The following is a 22,910-nucleotide window of genomic DNA, read 5'->3' as shown; positions in this document are numbered from 1 at the left end:
AATAGAAAATAGAAGGTTATATTTTGAAAAGTTCTAGTGACAGAAAATAGAGGTTGATTAAGGGAAATTAGGGTCCACACTTGTGCTTCCTTTTGATGTCTACAGCCATAATTGCATCTACATATTTTCTTAAGGAAACTGAAGAAACCTACATAATACTAAATTAAATAATTTTAGCAAAAGCTCTAAATTAAAATAGGCAGGGTAATGGTTACTCTCCTAAACTTACCATGCTAAGATAGCAAGGTATCTCCATCAGCCACTCAATATTTTAGATTACATGGTTTTTAAGACATAGTGGCTTACCATAAGGTTGCCCCAGTGGCGAACTGTCCATAGTAAGGTCCGTACCTTATCAGATAATCAAAAGAAGATGCCTAGCAGGCAACTGCAAACTACTTTTATTACAGCAGTCTGGTCGCTGATTGGGCATAGAATAAACAGGTACTGGCAATATAGAGAGAAAAAAGTAAGGAGAGCCAACTTCTAGCATTCACAATTCTCGCAAAATATAGTTCCAGCACAGGCTCCTAGATGGCATGCCCAGTTTGAAAAGCAATACCTGTAGGTAGGCTAAAGATCTTGAGAGAGTTCAACATCTTGCAGCTAGATGACACTAAGGCTTTTTTTTTAAATTATTTTTTAAATTATTTTTTACAAGTTGCTTTATGGTGCACGACACAGATAGGTCTTATGGCAATGATGGTGTAGGAAAAGACTAAGAGTGGGAAAGAAGCAGCCATGGCCTTAATTAATGTACCACCCCAGCATTTGCCTGGTGTGAGAGTAGGGAAACCATGGAAAACCATTTCAGGGCTGCTGACAGCGTGGCTCAAACTCACTAACTCCCGAATGCCAGCTGGCAGCTACGAGACCCAAACCACGCGGCCACTCTCTTGGTGGAAACCTGTTGAAAGAGTTGCCTGACTCTGGAGGGGCAGGCGGCTCTTCTTCATGTTTCAGTAATAGTAATATTGTTATTCATCATTAACAATCGGAGACACAAGGGTGTTTGAAAAAACAGTTCCAATGGAGTTAGTATCAGTGCTGATCACACACTTAAATGCCATATCTATTGGAGCTGGACTACATTGTGCACATTTCTTCACAATGAAAATACAGTGATTTCCTTGATTAGGAAAAGCCAATATAGTCGGAATGTTCAGTCATAGTAACATCTTAATCAGTTCCCAACAAAACGCCAACCGAGCAGGAGAGACTTGTATGTGACGTCACAAGCCGCATCTCCTCGAAGACAAACACATGTAACTTTGCCGTACTTGTCTCTTCTTAATCCTCAGGGTTGATAAAAAAATCGACACCCAGAAATTCTTCTGATCATGAGGTACCAAATGCATGTGAATTGAAGAGGGGCACTCATCATGATTTACTACCAAAAATGGCATCCAGTAAGACAGTGTACTGTTCCTTCATTGTATGAAAACCAAACAAAAAGTCTCCATGAGGAATAGCATACTTCATAAACTGATAGGGGCAAACTGGGGCACCCATGCTCAGACACTATGTATAACTGCATTAACTCTGTGTTATTCCGCTGCCGAGTACCCTAGCCCTGTATGGTACCATTCATCTCTTGCAAAAGAAGTGGATATTGCTCTCAATGAGTCTTGCAGAATAATTTCCGGCTGCCTGCAATCCTCCTGTCTACAAGGTGTACGCATATGTTTTTGCCGGTTTTTTTTTTTTTTTTTTTTTTTTTTTTTGTGGTAAAGAAAACGTAATTTTCAAGGGAAATTCATTTTTTGTTTATTCAAAATATTGGCCATCGGCTTCTACACACTTCACCCATCTTTCAGGTAAGTTATGATTACCATGCCGGAAAAACTGCTGGTCTTCTGAGGCAAACCATTTGTAGAGCCATTTTCCAAATTCCTCAAAATTGCTGAAGTGCTGCTCTGCGAGCGTCTGCCCCATTGATGCGAAGAGGTAATAGTCAGATGTCCCATCCAAGTGATTTCAGGGTATCTTTCACTGGTTTTTCTATGTGAGATGGCACATTGTTGTGTAACAAAATCACTTTGCCATGTCTTCTGGCCCATTTCGGTCGTCTTTCGATCAATGCACGATTTAAATTAATCATTTGTTCCTGATAGCGTTGTGCATTAACAGTTTCGCCAGGCATTGAGAGTCTTCACACTTTTGTGGTCTATCTTTCACATTGAAATCACTTTGTTTAAATTGTCAAAACCATGTCTCGCGTGTTCTAATCGATGGAGCGTGTTCACTATATGTTTCTACCAGCAAACACAGTCTTTTTCTTTTTATTAAATGAGAAAAGCAATGCATGCCGCAAATGTTCTTTTTCTGGCACAAGCGTTGACATGATCACTGGACGATACAACACAGACACTAGTGTTTGGCAGACTCAACTTATGTGTGTTGGTAGGTTAATGCCAGATGAACAAACTGACGTAAGTGTCAAATTCATACGCTATGTAGTGTTTGCCATCTCTTAGTGAAACTGGAAAAGACTTATGCATACACCTGGTATAAACTATTCTCCCTGGCAGGCATAGCCTCTAAAGTAGCACAAACTGAACGAACAAAGACGGTAGAGGACCAAGCTCACTCACTGTTAGGTCACCAGTCTCCAAGCAGACGGCTCAGATTTGGCGGATAGGGTGGTTTATTACTATTGTTTTTATTTACGAAAGATATAAAAGGGGATCGTGGAAGGGACATATTCGCAATGTGCTGGGCAACGATAGGTGAACTGTGGATGGTACAATGGGAGAAGATTTAAATGGTAATAAGTATGAGTGATTAGGAAAATACGACACTATGGGATGAGGAAGAATTGCCAACTTTGGATGAACAAAACAGATGTATTCACACACAAGCCACAGCAAGAAAATATTGGAAGATCAGAGCACATTATACAATAGATTTTACAGATGTGAATATCATAAATATGACTTGGATTTTATCCAAATAAAGGAAAAAAAACAGGTACATCAAACAACACAGATGTTTCCCAAGCAACTGTAGAACAAGTAATAAGAAACATTAGGGAAATAAGAAAAACAGTTGAATAGGAGTATGAACCAAAGGACAACATTTTAAATTACCAAGTCCAGGCATAGCATACGACTTAACCTTAATAGAGAATAGTGCATTATGGCAAGTGACAAGTTCTAGAAAACACTGAATACAACAGAGATGCATTTAGGCCCAATAGAATGAAATTACCAGTCCAGAATTTTGTTATAAGAGATCTTCAAAGTAGGAAATATTTAAAGTACAAAAGTATGAAAACTTTTCAAGCATATTGACAAAATAATGTTCATCTTCACATAAATTCCAACAGCATATAAGTCAAAGGAATTAAAGATCCACTTCTCTCTTTTCGATAATGATAGAGTGCAACTACTCGAAAACATAGTCATGCGAAGTTTACAAACGAGAAGTTTTACAATACCTCACGGTCGAATACTCACGTCCCATATTGAGGTGAAAATTTACAGCAGCATAGCCACAAGGATGTTCCCCTCTCTCCAACAGCCGAAGAACGCCTTGAAGTAGTAAGCAAAGGGTGCTGCTTATATAGGCCAGTTGGAGGCGGGAGGTACCGGAGAAATCATGTCACACGGCACTAGAAATGCCTAGAATGTCCATGAGGAGTGTAGAGTCGATGAGTTGATGACGTCATCCAGATTTGACGCAGGTAATCGGCAGACAGTAGTCCCGTGGCTGTGGCAGTGTGCGGATATCAAACATCGGAAGAAAGCAGCGGAAAATGGTGAATGCAGCAGAGGTGAGCTGACAATGTTACAAGATCAAGGAAAAGCTTTGTGCAGATAACATCAGTGCTCACTGCGAAACCTGAGGTAGACAGGACACATCTATGGCAATTCACTATACCGGTTACGTCGCGCATTCCTATCTATGAAATGTCAGTGTAAAATTTGTCACAAATGGAACATAATAATTGCCTTAACACAGTTGAAGTCTAAAATCTGCAGTAAATTAAGAAATATATTATTTTTGGAGAATATTATGTATACCTACTTTACTACTTTACAAGTACTTTTGGTGCTATGCTCGCAGTAACACACTTATGTCTTTTGTTTGTCCTACACTTTCAACAATTTCGTGTGTGATGTCTATGTTCACTGAAGTTCCTTGCTTTCGTTTCATTGCTTCAGTTGTCAATGACGTCATTTCCTGAATTGTATCGCGATATGCAAAATTTAATATGCGACAAAAGCTATGGCCAATGTAAATAAGAAGAATTCTGTGGACCAGTGATTTATTGGTCCAGGGATCATGCTACTTTCGTTCGAACAAAAATAAAAATATTTATTGGTCCAGGGATCATGCTATTTTACTGTTGACTTCCGTTTTGCTGTTTGAACTGGCCGCTCTAGTCATATGGACAAAGATAATGAGAATCCACAGAAAAGTGTTAGTGGGGACTAATTATGTACTATACTTCAGTGCAGTGTGACTGTATGAAAATTTATTTTGCTGGCACTATATTACCATTGTTGTCTACAAAGGAAATTTATTGCATATACATCATAATTATGCCTAAATTTATCATGCCGTACACTGATGTATACATAATGCAGAAGATTGGTTAACAGCATTACTGCAAAATAAGTGTAATTTGAAGACTATGTATATGAATACTTACTTTACCCACTGTACGTTACATTCATTTATCCATCCTTATATGTTTTTATTAGTATTATTTCCACACATCTGTTTTTATATTATTTTCTTTAAAACATATTCTGTATAAAATTTTGTCAAATGAGCCCTGCCAGGTGGTAAACTATAACTTATTCTGGGCTTGGCTCGTATCGGACCGGGCGTAAAGATTATAAACCCGTGCTGACCTCTAATAGATATCCACAAAGAATACTGTAAGAATATCATTCCCTGTAGCGAGTACTGTTAGCTGCAACTCTCTGGTATACCTCAGGCACCACCATTCATTTATCTCCTCATGCTGTTGCTTTGTCATGCCTTACTTGCCCTATGGTGGACTTCAGCTAGTTGCCACCCTATGACAAATTCAGTTTACGACTGTTCTGAGTTACAGCAGTGGATATGGAGATACAGAATAAAACCTTGTTCTTCTTTTCAAACTTGCAGATACCATATCCACTGTTATGGGCAAGACAAACATTTGAATGTTACACTCTGCTGCAATTCTATGTCAGTTGCCTTGGATGAGTTTACAGTTTCCAACTGGTAATATTTTTCATGTATTTCATCTAAAATAATTTATCATCCAAAGCTGTCATCATTGTCATAATCATTTCATTTTACCCAGATGCGTCCAGGTGGGGGCAACTTTAGCTCCCAATCTTCCTTCTTCCACATCCATTACAGTGATCCAGTCTAGGTTCCTATCTTCTATTCTTCTTAACCAAGTCTTCCTCAGCCTTGTGTCCTTGTCTCCTGTAACGTACTTCTCACAAATTTCACTTTTATTGCCTGTGTTATTTATCCTTCTTTGTCCCTGGCCGGATATCAGCTAAACATATAATAGTAGGTTATATAATGTAATGAACACTTTCTTTTGTCTTCATTTGTATATCTGTATTTCCTGTTAGAATCTGTAGTCTGTGGTAGAAAACATTTCCATTCTTGCTTCCCATATCCATTCTTGAATTATCCATTAGTTCACTATCTGAACACTTGACATTTTCCACTTCTTTGGGATCTTTATCCCTGATTTTAGTTATTGTTGTTATTCCTTCAGTCTTTCTATATACTGCATTAAGTTGTTCTTGGATACTTCTCTCATCCTCTCCTCATACTGCAGTATCATCAAATAATGGTATTGTATTCATTCTTGTATTTCTACAATATATATTACTTTCAGTGGCCTTATAATCCATCAGTGTCATTAATAGGAAATGAGATGGTGCAATTCCTGTCCTGGTTAGGTTTGAATTTCAACCAACCTGTTTTGCCCTGTTGTGTCTTGACATAATTGCAACATTTAAAAATGCTTGCATGATTTTTTTCCCTGTACCATTCTATACCAGGCTTCTAAATTATAATGGTTATTCTTTTATCCTTTCTGTACACCCAGTGTATTCGCATATTTTGTCTTACAATGAAAATGACTTCACTGTTGTACTTCCACTTCTGATGATAAACTATTTCTTGTATTTATGTTTTTGTGTTTCAGATGTCTCTTTCTAGTATTTTTGAATTATTTTTACAATTCCTGTATAATTATTACAAACCTTCTTGTCTTCTTTCTTTAAAATAGGTATTATAATTCCTCGTTCACCCAATGTCATGGGACCCGTATTTCTTTTTATACCCCCTTGATCAGCCTGTATTCTCAGTACAGTCTTGAAGTCCACGTTGGTCAATTATATTATCACAGCTCTCCCTACTTTTAATTTTGTAACTTTCAGTTTTATTACCACCTTCCCATTCATATGGACTCTGTTTCTGTTTTACCTTTCCTGGTGCTCCATACACTTTCTACACTTCTGGCAAATGCACTCTTATTAAATTTCCCCATTCCTCTCCATTATCTCTAATTTCTATTTGTGGAATTCATTGCTTTTGCTCAATCATAATCACTCCCTGTTCTTGGTTATCTTTCAATTTCTACATTCTTGTTCTCATTCACCTTCTTTCTTGCAGTTGATCTGTCCTACCTACTTTCAGCTTCACTGTTGCTACTCTGCAATAACCCCCAAATGCATCATCCAGTATGCTGTGACATCCTTTAGTCCTTTGAGACTTCCTTTTTCCATTTGTTTGTTAGTTAATCAAAGTTTTAGTTATTTTATCTCTCCATCCATACCTGTTAATTATCTATTTTTCTGTCCGGCTCCATGGCTAAATGGTTAGCGTTCTGGCCTTTGGTCACAGGGGTCCTGGGTTCGATTCCTGGCAGGGTCAGGAATTTTAACCTTAATTGGTTAATTTCGCTGGCACAGGGGCTGGGTGTATGTGTTGTCCTCATCATCATTTCATCCTCATCACGACGTGCAGGTCGCCTACTTGCGTCAAATCAAAAGACCTATATGCATATGGCGAACCAAACTTGTCCTCGAACACTCCCAGCACCAAAAGCCATATGCTATTTCATTTTTATCTATTTTTCTCCCTTTACTGATTCTTACCAACTTATCTCTCTGAATCCAAGATATCATATCATAATTCTCTCTCTCTCTCTCTCTCTCTCTCTCTCTCTCTCTCTCGCTCTTGTATTCATCTCTTCCAGCTTCATTACTTCGATTTCTTTTATACATTTCATTACCAAATGCCTTCTTTATTTCCACTTTCTAGGGTATATAAATAGAACTCTTTTTTTCTATTTTACCAGTGAGTTATCACCACAATAATCCTGTCCTATATAGATTTCCACTTTTGCTTCACTTCTACATATTACTGTATATCCATTCTTAAAATATTAATTTCCACACATTTTACTTCTGTCTTCCACTGTAAAACAACCTGAATCTATCCTTCACTGCCTTACCTCTTCTTGCTTTTCACTTGTTCTCATTTAGCCCAAGAATGGGCATGTCCTCCTTCATCAATTCAACCCGTTTTTGATTCCTAGTTTTCAGTATCAAGATGTTGAACTTTCACAGATTCATGATATTCATCTGGGTTGAGGATTGACTCTTTCTGCCCCCTTTTTCAAAGTTCCTGATGTATCAAAAGAACTATGCATTTCCTTCAGGGAATGCCCTAACATTTTCTGGGATTCCATATTTGGACTCAGTTTCATTGTAGGCCATATATACTATCTGCAAAAATGCCATGGCATTCTCATGAGATAATACATAGTTCTTTCGTTACTGGTAAAATGCATGTTTAAAAAAATGTATATATAATTTTATGATATTTGTTTTCCTCAGGCTCATATACAGAAGACACTGTCCTTATTCTCCCTGTATGCTCATTTACATGATGTATGTGAAGCAATTCTTGACTTCTTCGTGGCTGTGTTTGGTACTCTACAGCAACAGATGGGTGTAACGGTCATTGGAAATATTGTACAGAATATTTTGGTTGTTTTTTCAAGGTAGGGATTGAATCTTCAAGGTTTACCTGTTAAATTTAATTTTAGAAAGTAAGTCATATTTGATATTTTAATATTGGAAATCAAAAAATCTGGGGATAACTTTGGGCACTGCATTACTTACATTGGTATTTGGCATTCTGCAGTTACTCTTACATGCACTTTTGGTATATTTAACCTTTTCTGTCCCATGCCTGAGTTAACCTGGATCTCAAAATGTCTCGGATTTCAAGCAATGCACACTTTTCCACTTCCGAGTTCAGTTTGACGCTGTAGTTTTGTCATTCCTCGCATGTTCTGTTCAGACGATGGACGACTCCTAATTCGTCCTACCGTATTTTGACGTTAATTATGTGCCTTATGTTTTTCTTTCACAGCTGTCTTCTGAGAAGGGTACACAAAAGTGTAAAGAAAGCATGATGGAAGATTATATTTTGGACATTTTAGGGATATAGGGATATAGTGAAGATAAATTGCAGTGAAACAAGCTGTAGACATTTATTGCGACATTGTCAAGTTCTCGTAAAATAGCCAAGGGTAAACTATTCCTAATGTTGTCGTTTCATGACTGTTCAGTAGCTGTGTAAATACAAGGTATTTTTAGTCTATTTTAACTATTGTCAAAATATCCAGATTTTTTTTTAATTTGCTTTACGTCACTTCGACACAGATAGGTCTTATGGCGACGATGGGACAGGAAGGGCCTAGGAGTGGTAAGGAAGCAGCCGTGGCTTTGATTAAGGTACAGTATTCGGGAGATAGTAGGTTCGAATCCCACTGTCGGCAGCCCTGAAGATGGTTCTCCGTGGCTTCCCATTTTCACACCAGGCAAATACTGGGGCTGTACCTTAATTAAGGCCACGGCCGCTTCGTTCTCATTCCTAGGCCTTTCCCGTCCCATCGTCGCCATAAGACCTATCTGTGTTGGTACGACGTAAAGCAAAATAGCAAAGATAAGAAAGAGAGATTGAGGTACAGCCCCAGCATTTGCCTGGTGTGAAAATGGGAAACCATGGAAAACCATCTTCAGGGCTGCCGACATTGGGGCTCGAACACACTATCTCCCGAATACTGGATACTGGCCGCACTTAAGCGACTGCAGCTATCGAGCTCGGTAAATCTGGTATTGGACATGCGTAAGGCAGAGTGAAAAAGTTTGTTATTCCAAAAAAGAAGCTTTTATAATTTGAGCACTTTATATACATGCAATACATAAATACATATGTCATTTGCCTTATGGGTTTCATAAATAGCCTACAGTCTGTTATACAGTGTCATAGCCAATGGTAATTCACAGACAAATATGTTAAAGTTCATACTCATTTATATTGTACTAAAGCATGTTTTGAAATATGGCTGTCTTTATAGTGTAACATTTGTCATTGTCTTGTGTGTGAAAGACTTAGCCCTGATCCAGGAAGTGCTGAGTTATCTACCAGTCCCTTTTAATATCCGATTTTTCGTAAAAGTGGGGGAGAAACCCACACACATTAAAATTGGTATGAATCTACAGTCAGTTTTTTCAAAACTTCCGTTTTTGCGATGATATCCACACTACGGCTTACTTGTTTTGTTATTTTTTTAAATCTGATACTACTTGAAAGTATATGTTTAATTTCAATTTGAAAAAATTACAGTATCACTCCAGAGGCCTCTGTGGCAAACGTTTCAGTTTTCTTCTTCAAAATCCATCACCTAACCTAACCTAACCTAACGGTGCTGGGGGAGTTGCCTGTGCGGTTAGGGGCGTGCAGATGTGAGCTTTCATCCGGGAGATAGTGGGTTTGAGCTCCACTGTCGGCAGCCCTGAAGGTGGTTTTCCGTGGTTTCCCATTTTCACACCAGCCAGATGATGGGGCTGTACCTTAATTAATTGCATGGCTGCTTCCTTCCCACTCCTAGCCCTTTCCTATCCCATCACCGCCATAAGACCTATCTGTGTCAGTGTGACGTAAAACCAATAGCAAAAAAAATCTAGCCGTATATGCATCATGAAAACATTTCAAGCGCACCTACAGAAATTATGACCACCTGGTCATAATTTACATGAGAATATTCCAAAATTTAACTAGATGCAAGAAAATATGAACTATCCTCAGAAATCAGTGATGTACAGAACTCTCTCGTATCTTGAGATGAATTACGTTCTTACATAATTTCAGCATATAACATTAAAACTAAGCAATTGTTTGCTTCAGCCTTTAATTCTAACGAGTTAACAACTGCTGTCGGGTTACGTTATTTACGCATTTATTACGAAAATGTGTTATCCACTTTCATTTTGAATTTCTCTTTTAGAGAACAGCAGTCAACGGGTATTACTAATTGGCTCCAACATCGCTTTCAAATGTCGACGAGAGAGCTCGCAAGTGTATATAGAGAGAAAACTATACTGTTCGATGATCAGTGGCATTTTGTGGCAAATATTTGTTTTCTTATTCAGACAGCAAACAACTTAAGTTGACCATACTATATGTATCATCACCACCATCATCATCATCATCATCATCATTTCCCATTATCCAGCTGTAGCTAGGTAGGGGCAAATATGGTTCCTCTCCACTTTCTTCAGTCTTCCCACCACTACTCCTCCAACACTGTGTCCCAGTCCAGGTTTCTTTCTCTAATACTGCATTGAATTGTGTCCTTCCATCCCAATCATGGTCGTCCGCGGCCTCTCCTCCTTGCATTTGCATTTCCATCATTTCTTTTGGGATTCTTTCATCACTCATTCCCTTTATGTGCCCAAACCATCTTAATTGGCTCTTCTCTATTTTATCATTCATTTTTCCACTCCAATTTCTTCCCGGATTTTCTCATACCTTATTTTGTCTCTTCTACTCTTCTGTGTCATACTCCTTAAGAACTTCATTTTGGCTGCTTGTATTCGACTCTCATCCTTCTTTGTCATTGTCCAAGTTTCTGTTCCATAAGTTGTTACAGGTACATAATACATCTTGTACATAGTTTCCTTTGCTTCCATTGGCACATCTTTGTCTCATAACATGTTTCTTACACCATGATAGAAGCAACTTCCAGCTTGAATCCTCTTAATAATTTCAGCATCCAGTCGAGCAATCTCCATTAATTCACTCCCCAGGTATTTGAACGCCTCCACTACTTCCAGGGGCTTGTCTGCAAGTCTAATCTGACCTTTCCCTTCTTTTTCCCCTCTAGTCATAACAAGAGTTTTACTCTTTTCTACACTTATTTTCAATCCACATTCTTCGATCTTCCCATTCACCACATCCAACTGCTCTTGAACATTCATGTCGTCTTCTCCCCAAATCACAATGAAAATTCACAGCCTGTTTCCAGTCATTCAACCGGGTCAAGAATGGAATGAATGAAACCCCCATCTAGTGGCAAGGATAGGAATTGTGCCGGCTGCCGAAGCCTGCCATACTCCTCTGGGGCAATGATTAATGAACGACAGATGAAATGATATTGGAGAGTGTTGCTGGAATGAAATATGACAGGGAAAACCACAGTACCCAGTGAAAAACCTGTGACACCTCCGCTTTGTCCAGCACAAATCTCACATGGAGTGACTGGGATTTGAACCACGGAACCCAGCGGTGAGAAGCCAGCGTGCTGCTGCCTGAGGCACGGAGGCTCTCCCAAATCACAATATCATCACTACCAGCACTATCAGCACCCGTAGAGAATTGATAACATTTTAACATCTCACTATAACTTTACGTTGGAATAACCTCTCCGAAATTTAACCAGAAACTAGAAAATATTAATTAACCTCTGAAATCAGTGATGCGCTCTGGCATGTCTTGAGGTGTATTGCATTCCTACTTAATTTCAGTGTAGAGTATTAAGATTAAGCGATCACTTACATAGCCTTTATTTCTAACGAGATCACAACTGCTATCGACCACGTTATTTACGTATTTCTTTTGAAAACATGTTCTTTTCTTTCTTTCTTTCTTTCTTTCTTTCTTTCTTTCTTTCTTTCTTTCTTTGTCTCTTTCTTTACAACACAGCAGTCTATAGGTATTACTAATCAACTCCGATATCGCTTTTGAATGTCGATGAGAGAACTCTCAAGTGCTCAGAGCGAGAAAACTATACCAAAGTTCGCATTATGTGGCAAATGCTTCAGCTTTCTTATTCAAACAGCACAAGCTAACTTAACCACGTATGTACTATGAAAACACATCAAGTGCCAGTAGAAAAGTGATAACCTTCTCACTATAAATTTACGGGATAATAGCCTTTCCAAAATTTAACCCGATGCGAGAAAATATAAACTAATCTTTGAAATCAATTATTCACTCTACCATATCTTGATGTGTATCCCATTCTTAGTTAATTGCAGTATTTAGCATTAAAATTAAGCAGTCATTTACTTCAGTCTTTTTTTAATGAGTTAACAACTGTTATCGGACACATTATTTACGCACATATTACGGAAACATGTTCACCTATTTCATTTCTGTTTTTCTTTACAGAACAGCAGTTGACGGGTCTTACTTATCGACTCCGGCATTGCCTTTTTGAATGTCAACAAGAGAGCTTGCTAGAAAACATAGCGAGGAAACGATACCGAAGATAATTGATCACATGCAATATAATGGCTGGGTGCAGAAATATTGGTAAAATCGGTCGTAATAACGGACGCGTTATTGAAAAGGTTCTTGCTGTAATCGAAGGATAATACACAGTTTAATATAGGGATTTTGAAGGGACATAAAAGAACTGATGTTATAACGGGGTTCTCGTTATATGACGAACTCACTATAGCGGACTTCTACTGTATATATCAGACCTCTCCATAGCTAATACAGCACAAGCATGCACCACTATGTCTATAATGCCGAGGTATGCAAAGACCAATTCAAATTATTAGTGGCCTTCTGAAACCCAGTCTGGCATGTTTGATCCTGGCTCATTCCAGTGGTATTTGGAGGTACTGAAATACGTCAGCCTTGTGTTGGTAGATTTACTGGCATGTAAAAGAACTTCTGTGGAACTAAATTCTGGCACCTCAGTGTCTCCAAAAAACGTAAAATTAGTTAGCGGTACATAAAAACATACAGGGTTATTCAAAAAGAAGGAACAGATTTCAAACATTTATTTACTACAAATGATAGAAACACGATTCCAACTTTCCTGGAAATAGAAAGAGTTCAATTTTCACTTTTGTGAGGTTTCAATATGAGCTCCATGTGTTGCACAACAAATATCAGAATGGTGGCTCATTTCTTACCACACACGAATCAGGTGGTCTCTAGTTTTCGAATTCACAGCTTGAACAATTTGACGTCACAAATCTTCAAGAGTGTCAGGCATAGAGGGGATAAACACATGGTCTTTTACCTAACCTCACAGGTAAAAATCACAAGGAGTGAGGTTTGGCGACCTGGGAGGCCACAGGCAATGAAGGTTATCTTGTGTTCCTCCTTTTCCAATCCAGCGTCCTGTAATGCTGTCATTTAGGTAACGTCGAACGTGCTGAGAGAAATGAGGCGGGGCACCATCTTGCATGAAGATGAAGCCATCGGAATCATCTTCCATTTGAGAAAATAACCAGTTTTGAAGCATGTCTAGATAAGTTAGTCCTGTCACAGTTTTCTCCATGAAGAAGAAAGGTCCATAAACTTTCTTTACAGATATGGCACAGAAGACGTTGCAGGTTATAAACTTCATTTTCCTTGTCCGTATTGAAGATCTACTTGTGATACAATTCCTTTTGTTTTGCCAATTGCCACCTTTTCAATTGTATTGTATTGAAAAGGTGGCAATTGGCAAAACAAAAGGAATTGTATCACAGAAGACGTTCACGTTCTGTGGATCTCTTTCATGTTCAATAACTGCCGTAGGATTTTCACTTGCCCAAATTCTAACATTATGCCGATTAACTTTACCAGAAAGGTGAAAAATATATTTATCTGAAAAATTGAATCATTCAGAAAAATTGTCTTCTTCCGTATCATCTAGCATGCTAATGCAAGAGTCATACCTTTTGTTGTAGTCGTCTGGATGCAATTTCTGCAATAACTGCAGTTTGTATGCCTTCAGGTGCAGATGGTGTTTCAGAACTCGCCATACCGTGGGTTGAGGAATGTTAAGTTCCTTGCTTCTTTGCGCTGTGGATTTCTTTCGGCTCCTTTCGTGAATTGGGCAAATGGGCTCAGCATTTTGATTCGATGTGCATGGACGTCCCTTGCTTTTCCCTTTGCAGATGCAACGATGTTCTACGAATTTTCGATGCCACTGGTAAATCTGCTTAGCCAAGGCAGTTGTTTGATGGCGTAAAACACGTCGAACTCCAGAAATGGACTCTAGTTTTGCTAATTGCAGCACACAAAATGCTTTTTCCTGTTGTGTCGCCGTTTACTTACACTCCACAACAAGCACCAGCGCCGATGCGGCCGGGATTGGAACTTGCAACAGCAGCGCTTCTATATGGATTGTTCAAATTTTCAAATTTTGAACCTTTATCTGTCCAGGAACATTGGAATTGTGGTTCTACCTTTTGTAGTTTGGAAGAAATAAATGTTTGAAATCTGTTCCTTCTTTTTGAATAACCCTATAACATTATCATTATGTATCAAATTATAGGCTAACACAGATTTTATTTTTTATATTTTTTGTTACTTCCTGCTGCTGTCAATGCAGTATGGTCATGGCTGGTTTTTTTTCTTTTCTTTTTTTTCTTCCAAGGAATGCTTTTTTATTTGAATCTGAAATGGTAGCATATATTAGTTGTTAATGAACGAGGTTGAACTAGAACATACCTGTAGTTATGAAGCCTTGTTTGCCACAAGTGCTAGTGCTTGAAATTATGACACCCTTAGTTAACACAGATCTGAGCATGACGTAAAGACATTTTACCTCGTATCGTGAGAAATGTAATGGCTCTGCATGGATCGGGTATGAGTTGTTGAAGGTGACCATAATTTTCAGGCACATATTTGCTTTAATTGACCCCATAAAAAGAAGTCAGATGACATAAAATTGATTGATCTGGCAGGCCAGGCCAGGAAACAGGTCCTCCCTTTGTTATCCATCTATCAGGATGTATAGCATGAAGATGGTTCTGGATGTCCACTGACCCCTGGAGTGGAACCTTCTCATTTTGGAGCTGCATTCTTATCCGTTTACATAGTCGCACATCCTACATCAACCGTGGAAGTTAATTTTGGAGGAAAAAAGATAGTTCCTGGCAGATAGCCATCAAGGATATGTGGTCCAAATAGATCGTTGCCCAGGATTCTACTCCAAACATTTACTTACCATTGTACTTGAAAGAAATGCAGCATATCTTACAAATTGCAGATTCCCCATGCTCTAATAATGCATATTGTGATGATCCAGAGTGCCATGGTTGCAAAATTGTGATTCATCCTAAAAGTTATCTGTTGATATAAAGGCTTCATCATTGACTACATTGTGAAAAGTCCATTGAAAGAAATGCTCAAACATCAAACTTTCGATCGTGGAGTTCTTAATGTAATTGCAGATGATATGGATGGAATTTACCATTACATAATACTCGCATAAAACACAACCAATGTGGTTCAGGCGGCAGCGTGCCGGCCTCTCACCGCTGGATACCATGGTTCAAATCCCGGTCACTCCATGTGAGATTTGTGCTGGTCAAAGTGGAGGCAGGACAGGTTTTTCTCTGGGTACTCTGGTTTTCCCTGCCATATTTCATTCCAGCAACACTCTCCATTAACATTTCATTTCATCTATCAGTCATTTATCATTGCCCCAGAGGAGTGCGACAGGCTTGGGCAGCCAACACATTTCCTATCCTCGCCGCTAGATAGGGGCTTCATTCATTCCATTCCTGACCCGGTCGAATGACTGGAAACAGGCTGTGAAATTTCATTCTGGCACAGCGTCTAAAACGAGCTTGTCATTATGACCAGATGTTATGGGAGCATCTCTAAGAGGAGGTGGCCCAGTCGCATGCAGGTGTTCTTCAAGGCTCCAGAACGTATCGACTGTCGGTTGTCTTCTGTCAGAAAATTGCTCATAACACAGGTATGAAATGGTAATAAGTTCCATCGTGTTTCTCCGTAAATGAGTAACATATTAACGTACTTGTCATTAGAATGCATTGTGAATATAGATGTGTGATAATTATGTGCTAGAAGTAGCTCCAGCCAATTATTACACTTTTGCATCATCAGATTTAAAGCACAATAATCATAAGGCTGGAACAACTGACTGAATAGAGCTTGTATATTTGCTTCTACTCTACAGGTGGATGAATAAGCTTTGTGATTTGATCCGTATTCATAAGTGTTCAGTTCAGGCAGCAAACTACTTTTTTTTTTTTTTCATCTTTAATAGTGGTGAAGTTAGGACTCGTGGTCTTCCCTTACACTTAACCACGTCATTGTACAGAAAAAACTATGGAGAATATTAGATATTTTAAAAGAAACTAATTTATAACATGAATTCAAAATAAATGTAACATAATAACGAAACCAATATGTACATATCATTTGTCAAACTACTAAATGAAATACCATCATTCACTCGTCAAGATTTACACTGTTGATTTATCCATCTAAGAAGCACTTTCTGTAGGAAGACTTGAAAGACTCTAGTGAGTTACTGCTTCGGATGTTATTTGGAACATAGTTCCATAATCTACTTCCTGTCACAATAAATGAGATGATATAGGCAGCTGACCTGCTAAAGGGAATAGCAAGTGTAACAGAGCATGTATTTTGCTGGTGAAAAGAGGAAAGGTATATAAAGTTTGATGACAGGTACTGGGGAGTTCTCTCAGTTAGTGATCTGAACACCAACACAGTTACATGAAGATTTCCGAGTTCTTCAAATTTTAGGGGGGAAAGCTGCTTGTATAGTTGGAGACAAAACATGGCGACCTCAGTTCTTGGAAGCGAGCTGTAAATCCCACCCTGCACCCTGCTGAGTTAATGAACTCCACGTAATCCTTACTTGGTATGGAGTGGTTGCCAAACCACTCTCTTCAGTCTTGACTCTTTCTTCATGCCGAGTGCAGTGCAGTGACCTAGTGAGCATTATTAATAGCAAGATATGAAATAACTGATATCTGTAATATTTATAACTTATCAGTTTAGCACAAGAGCAGTAATATGTCGGTATTCTTCTGGCCGTGGGTAAATCCAGATTCACAGTGTAACGAAGTGGAATTAAATCAGCTCCCTGGACCTTGTTCTTCTTCTCCTTCCTCACCAAGAACTCCAACTAAAAGTGACAAAAATGTGATTGTCAGAGGTGTTAAATTACGAAACAAACCGTGATGTTGGTGAGGAACATTAAAAATTTCTTACGAGGTGTTTTAGGAAATGGCGGTATTATAACTGGTAAAAATTTAAATAATTTAGCATCGGAAGCGACAGGAATATTTGTTACTACGGTCAAAAAAAAGGTAAAATCAGTGATGTCAATACCTACGTAACCCCCACTAAAAAGAAGGTTCAGAAGCAGAAATTTAAATTTGATATAAAAGACGATTTCACTCAGGACCTGCTTCATCGAACAGTTTTTTAGTGTTATAGGGACGGTATATATCCAACAATAGGTGACCTAACAGAATCAATGAAACAGAAGACAGCTGGGACAGATTATCAGTTTCCGTATGGGGCGAAGACACTTCGTCGTCTTCTGAAAATTATGGGGTTTAAATACCTGTCTGTTCCTAAAAAGTGCTTAATAGCTGAAACACCTGAAATAATTGCTTGGCGGTACAGATATCTTCAAGATATTCAAGATCTTCGGGCCCAAGGTTATGCTGACATATACCTAGGTGAAACGTGGTTCGACAGTAACTGTTGCAGAATGAAGAACTGGACAGATGATTCTGACAATTGTGCTGTAACAACCCCATTCAACAAAGGCGTTAGAATCGTTATTGTTCATTGCAGTGGACGGTTTGGTTTTATTAGTGATGCTGTTCTAGTTACACATACTAAAATGGTGGATGCTCCCACGGATTACCATGGCATCATGAAATCGGAAATCTTTGAAAACTGGTTTGAAGAGAGGATACTACGACGCTTAGAAGGACCATCTGTTATAGTTATGGATAATGCCTCCTACCACAGCCATGTATTTAACCCTAAACCCAATCAGTCCTGGAAAAAAGATTGAATCCTTTAATATGATCGATAAAAATATTCTTGTCCCTCGTCCTGTTCCTATAATACAAGTACTCCTCGAAATTATTACGGAGAACACGCCTGTTGGATAAAGAAAAAAGTAGTATGTTGTAGATCAATTGGCAGCCAGTTATGGACACACAGTCTTGCGTTTACCACCATACCACTGCATTTTTAATCCCATTGAGATGGTGTGGGCGGAGATAAAAAGGAGGACCGCATCACAAAATCTAAGAAGGAAACCATTGGAAGAAATTATTCAATCACTGAAGGAAGCCTGCATGCTCGTGACACCTGAAAAGTGGAGAAATTACATTAGCCACATGGAGAAAATAGAATATAGCTACAAGAACATCCAGTCCATTTTTGACATTGAAAGTATTTGTATGCAACTACCAGATTCTTCTGGTTCTGAGGAGGAAGACAGCGACAAGGATTAAGGTAAAATTTTAATAAGAAGAAATTTAATGGATTAATGGTTATGTTTATGATGATACTGGATTTAAAATGTTAAACTAGTAGTATTTCTTGTAATACTTTCTTTCCATGTAATTGCTTGTTGTACCCTTGTAGTAGTAGTAGTAGTAGTAGTAGTAGTAGTAGTAGTAGTAGTAGTAGTAGTAGTTGGATAATTATGTTTTAACTTTACTATCACACTGATGTAAGTCACCATTGCCACTTGTTCCCAATTGCGATGTATTTGTTAATAATAATAATAATAATAATAATAATAATAATAATAATAATAATAATAATAATAACTAGTATTTCTGGGTACCAAACGTCAAATTAAATAGTTTTTTCCTTTTTTACAAATATTTATGGATAATAAAGTAAAATAAAGTAAATAAATAACAATAATCTAACCTACTTGAAGCTTTTTATTCTGTGCAAAACACCCTAAAGTGGGAGTTAACGCCTTAGTGTATTAATTACCTGTAACTGTCAGAAGCTACCGTCTGGGCCACGGAGGAGCCAATAATTATACTAATTATGAATAGTTAATAATAATTCAGTTGTCTCTTTGTTCAGTATGAATACATTATTATTTTCACTTTTCAAAATGGTTTTACATTACAAACTGTGCAGCCTATTGGTGGGATACAAATGGGATTTGAACATTCATTCTATTAACAATTATATGATAATAGCAACAACAACAGCAGGAAATTATTATTATTATTATTATTATTATTATTATTATTATTATTATTATTATTATTATTGTGGCTGTTTCAGCCTTATAATGTTCCGGCATTTACGTGAAATGGAAAACTACAGAAATCATTGCAAGAACAACCGGTGGGATTTTAACCCACGGCACCTCCCGACTTCGGGTTACTAGCCCGTCGCCCTATCACTGAGATAGTCAAGTTTTATGGGTCGTTTTAAGTTTGCGTTTTAGTATTCAGGGGTCTCTTTGTTACCTCATAACCTAGGCGACTTTAGATCGCCATAATACAATATGAACATTATTTTTTCATGTGTAAATTCCTGAGCTACAATAATAATAATAATAATAATAATAATTTAGTTTACAACGAAAAGAATAAATTCCAAGAAAATGTTTTATTCCTGCTCTGGCTAGTTTGGTGCTAATGAGGTAGACGATTTGGCAACTCTGACTGCTGCAGACGTAGTAAATCCTATTAGCCCCTAATAGGCATCGGGCTGCCGCTGGAGGGTAGTGGTGTGAGGCGAGGTCGTTGTGTTTTGTCCCCAACTATAATAAGGTGTGGCATGAATGTCGTAGCGTAACGAAAATATAAATCTGATGCAGGAATTCATCGTCCTTTGTATCTTTCTAATTTGTTCTTTCGTTGCATCTATAAATACAGCATCACAATAATAGAATAAAGGGAGAACTAATGTTTTTATAAGCCTGACTTTCATATTTAACAGTAAAATGTTATGGTGGTATTTCAGAGGATGGAATTAGGCATATGCTCTGTTACAGATACGTGTGACGTGTTCATTCCAATGTAGGTTTTCATTTATAACAACACCTGGATTATTTACTGAACGTTCATGCGGAATTTTGGTACCAGATAGAGTGAGTGAAGGGATGTCTGAAGTCTTTGTCATGTTTATTAATTTTCATTGTCCAACTATAATAGCTTTTGTCTTGAAGAGATTTATTAATATAGAGTTTTCACCAGTGTATGAGGATATATTTTGTAAGTTAGTATTCATTCTATCAGTTGCTATATGAATATCTCCCAGTTTTGTGTACATACTTGACTTTGTGTTATCATTCCAATGGATCACGCTCTGAAGTACACATGTGCAATGAAGTTATGAAGTTGTGAATACCTACAAAAAGTACTTATATAGGGTAAGATTCAATCTGTCAGTCCATCTCAAAGACTGTGAAGTTTGAACCCAAACAGTGGACCATATATTTGTAGTAAGTACTGTACTAATGCATGCTCCTTCCACCTCAACATTTTAATTTCCTTGTCATATCTTTAGTCCACAGCTTTCAGTCCTTATTTAGTATTCTATCATAACTGATTAAAACATTTAACAGAGTCCAACCTAGAAACAACATTCATCACACAGACATATCCTGACTGACTGACTGACTGACTGACTGACTGACTGACTGATTCATCATCGCCGAGCCAAAACTACTGGACATAAAGGAATGAAATTTTGAGGATATATTCATATTAAGATGTAGGTGCTCGCTAAGAGAGGATTTTCGGATATTCCGTCGCTAAGGGGGTGAAAAGGGGGGTGAAATTTTAAAATGAGTGTGTTTATATCTCAAAACTTTAAAAGTTTAGAGATGTGAAAATTGGTATTTAGAATCTTCTTTAAAAATAAGGAAACACGTATTTTTTTGTTTTCAGACAATCCCAATAGGAGGGGTGAAAAAGGGTGAAAAAGGGGTTGAATGCCTAATCAGGATACCGGTGCTTATATCTCAGAAACTGAAGATATTACAGACCTGAAAATTGGTACTTTTGATCTCTTTTAAAAATAAAGAAACACGTATTTTTTTGTTTTTGGAAAATCCAATTAATGGGAGGGTGAAAAGGGGGTGAATTTTAAAAACGAGTGAATCTACATCTCCAAACTTTTAAAGTTTGCAGATGTAAAAATTGGTATTTAGAATTTTCATTAAAAATAAAGAAACACGCATTTTTTTTGTTTTCGGAAAATCTCAATAGGAATCGTGAAACGGGTGAAATAGGGGTTGAATGCCTTTAATGAGGCTACTTATATCTCAGAACCTGAAGATATTACAGACCTGAAAATTGGTGTTTGGGATCTCTTTTAAAAATAAACACGTATTTTTTTGTTTTTGGAAAATCCAATTAACGGGGGGGGGGGTGAAAAGGGGGCGATTTTTTAAAATGAGTGTATCTATATCTCAAAACTTTTAAAGTGTATTGATATAAAAATTGGTATTTAGAATCTCCTTTAAATATAAAGAAACACGTATTCTTTTGTTTTCGGAAAATCCCAATAGGAAGGGTGTAAAAGGGTGAATAATGGGTTGAATGCCTTTAATGAGGCTACTTATATTTCAGAAGCTGAAGATATTACAGACCTGAAAATTGGTATTTGGGATCTACTTTAAAAGTAAAGAAACACGTATTTTTTCTTTTTTGGAAAATTCAAATATTGGGGGGTGAAAAGGGGGGTGACTTTTTAAAAATGAGAGTGTCTACATCTTAAAACTTTAAAATTTACAGATGTAAAATTTGGTAGTTAGAATCTCCTCTAAAAATAAAGGAACACGTATTCTTTTGTTTCCTGTAAATCCCAATAGGAGGGGTGTAAAAGGGTGAAAAATGGGTTGAATGCCTTTAATGAGGATACTTATATTTCAGAACCTTAAGATAATACAGAACTGAAAATTTGTATATGTGACCTCTTTTAAAAATAAAGAAACACGTATTTTTTAGTTTTTGGAAAATCCAATTAATGGCGGTGAAACAGGAGTGACAAATTGGGGTGAATTTTTTGAAAGGCTATATCTACAGAATATCTTGGAAGCGTAAAATGTTACAGACGTAAAAAGTGGGTGTTTGGAATCTCCTGTAAATGTAAAGAAACATAGGTGATTTGTTTTTGGAAACTCCTCTTAAGGGGAACTCAAAAGAGGTGAAATTTTAAAATGAGAATTTTTACAGTATATCTAAAAAAACTTAACATGTTACAGAAGTGAAAGTGGTATTTTTTATCTCTATTATACATAACGAATCGTGTATTTTTAGTTTTCGGAAATACCACTTGGGTGGTGGGGGGTGGGTAAAAGTGACTGAAAATGGTGTTGAATTCTTTTAATTAGGCTACTGATATCTCAAGAATGAAGATGTTACAGACGTGAAATTTGATATTTGCAATCTGCTTTAAAAGTAAAGAAAGACGTATTCTTGAAAAATCCAATGAAGGGGGGGGGGGGTGAAAGAATTGAAAATTTAATTGACTTAATTGTATGAGAATGCATACATCTAATAAAAACTAAAGTTGTTACTGACGTGAAAATTCGTATTTAGATCTCCTTTAAAAACAAAGATAAACGCGTTTCGGTGGGGAAACCATCTTGGAGGGTGGGAGTGTAAAGGAATTGAATTTCTTTCATGGGGACACATAAATCAAAAACTGAAGAAGTTACAGTCGTGATAATTGGTATTTAGAAGATCTTTTACTATTAAAGAAACAAGTATTTCTTGCGGGAAAATTCACTTGGGGGGGGGGGGGGGAAGAGTAGTGTGAAATGAAGTGAAAAAAATAAATTATTT

The 22,910-nt window shown here is 37.5% G+C and overlaps 1 protein-coding gene across 1 annotated transcript in view; it reads left to right on the top strand.

Moving 5' to 3' along the window:
* ebo (ellipsoid body open) overlaps positions 1-22,910 on the top strand; it is a 515,097-nt gene that overhangs the window by 409,657 nt on the left and 82,530 nt on the right. The window contains exon 15 of the mRNA XM_067141696.2: positions 7,869-8,035. Within this exon, the coding sequence (XP_066997797.2) occupies positions 7,869-8,035 (167 nt within the window). The remainder of the gene's footprint in view (positions 1-7,868; positions 8,036-22,910) is intronic.

Source organism: Anabrus simplex, chromosome 2 (genome assembly GCF_040414725.1).
Source record: "Anabrus simplex isolate iqAnaSimp1 chromosome 2, ASM4041472v1, whole genome shotgun sequence".
Taxonomy (NCBI): Eukaryota; Metazoa; Arthropoda; class Insecta; order Orthoptera; family Tettigoniidae; genus Anabrus; species Anabrus simplex.
The sequence above is the reverse complement of the archived record's forward strand: the minus strand, read 5'-3'. Positions and strand labels throughout refer to the sequence as shown.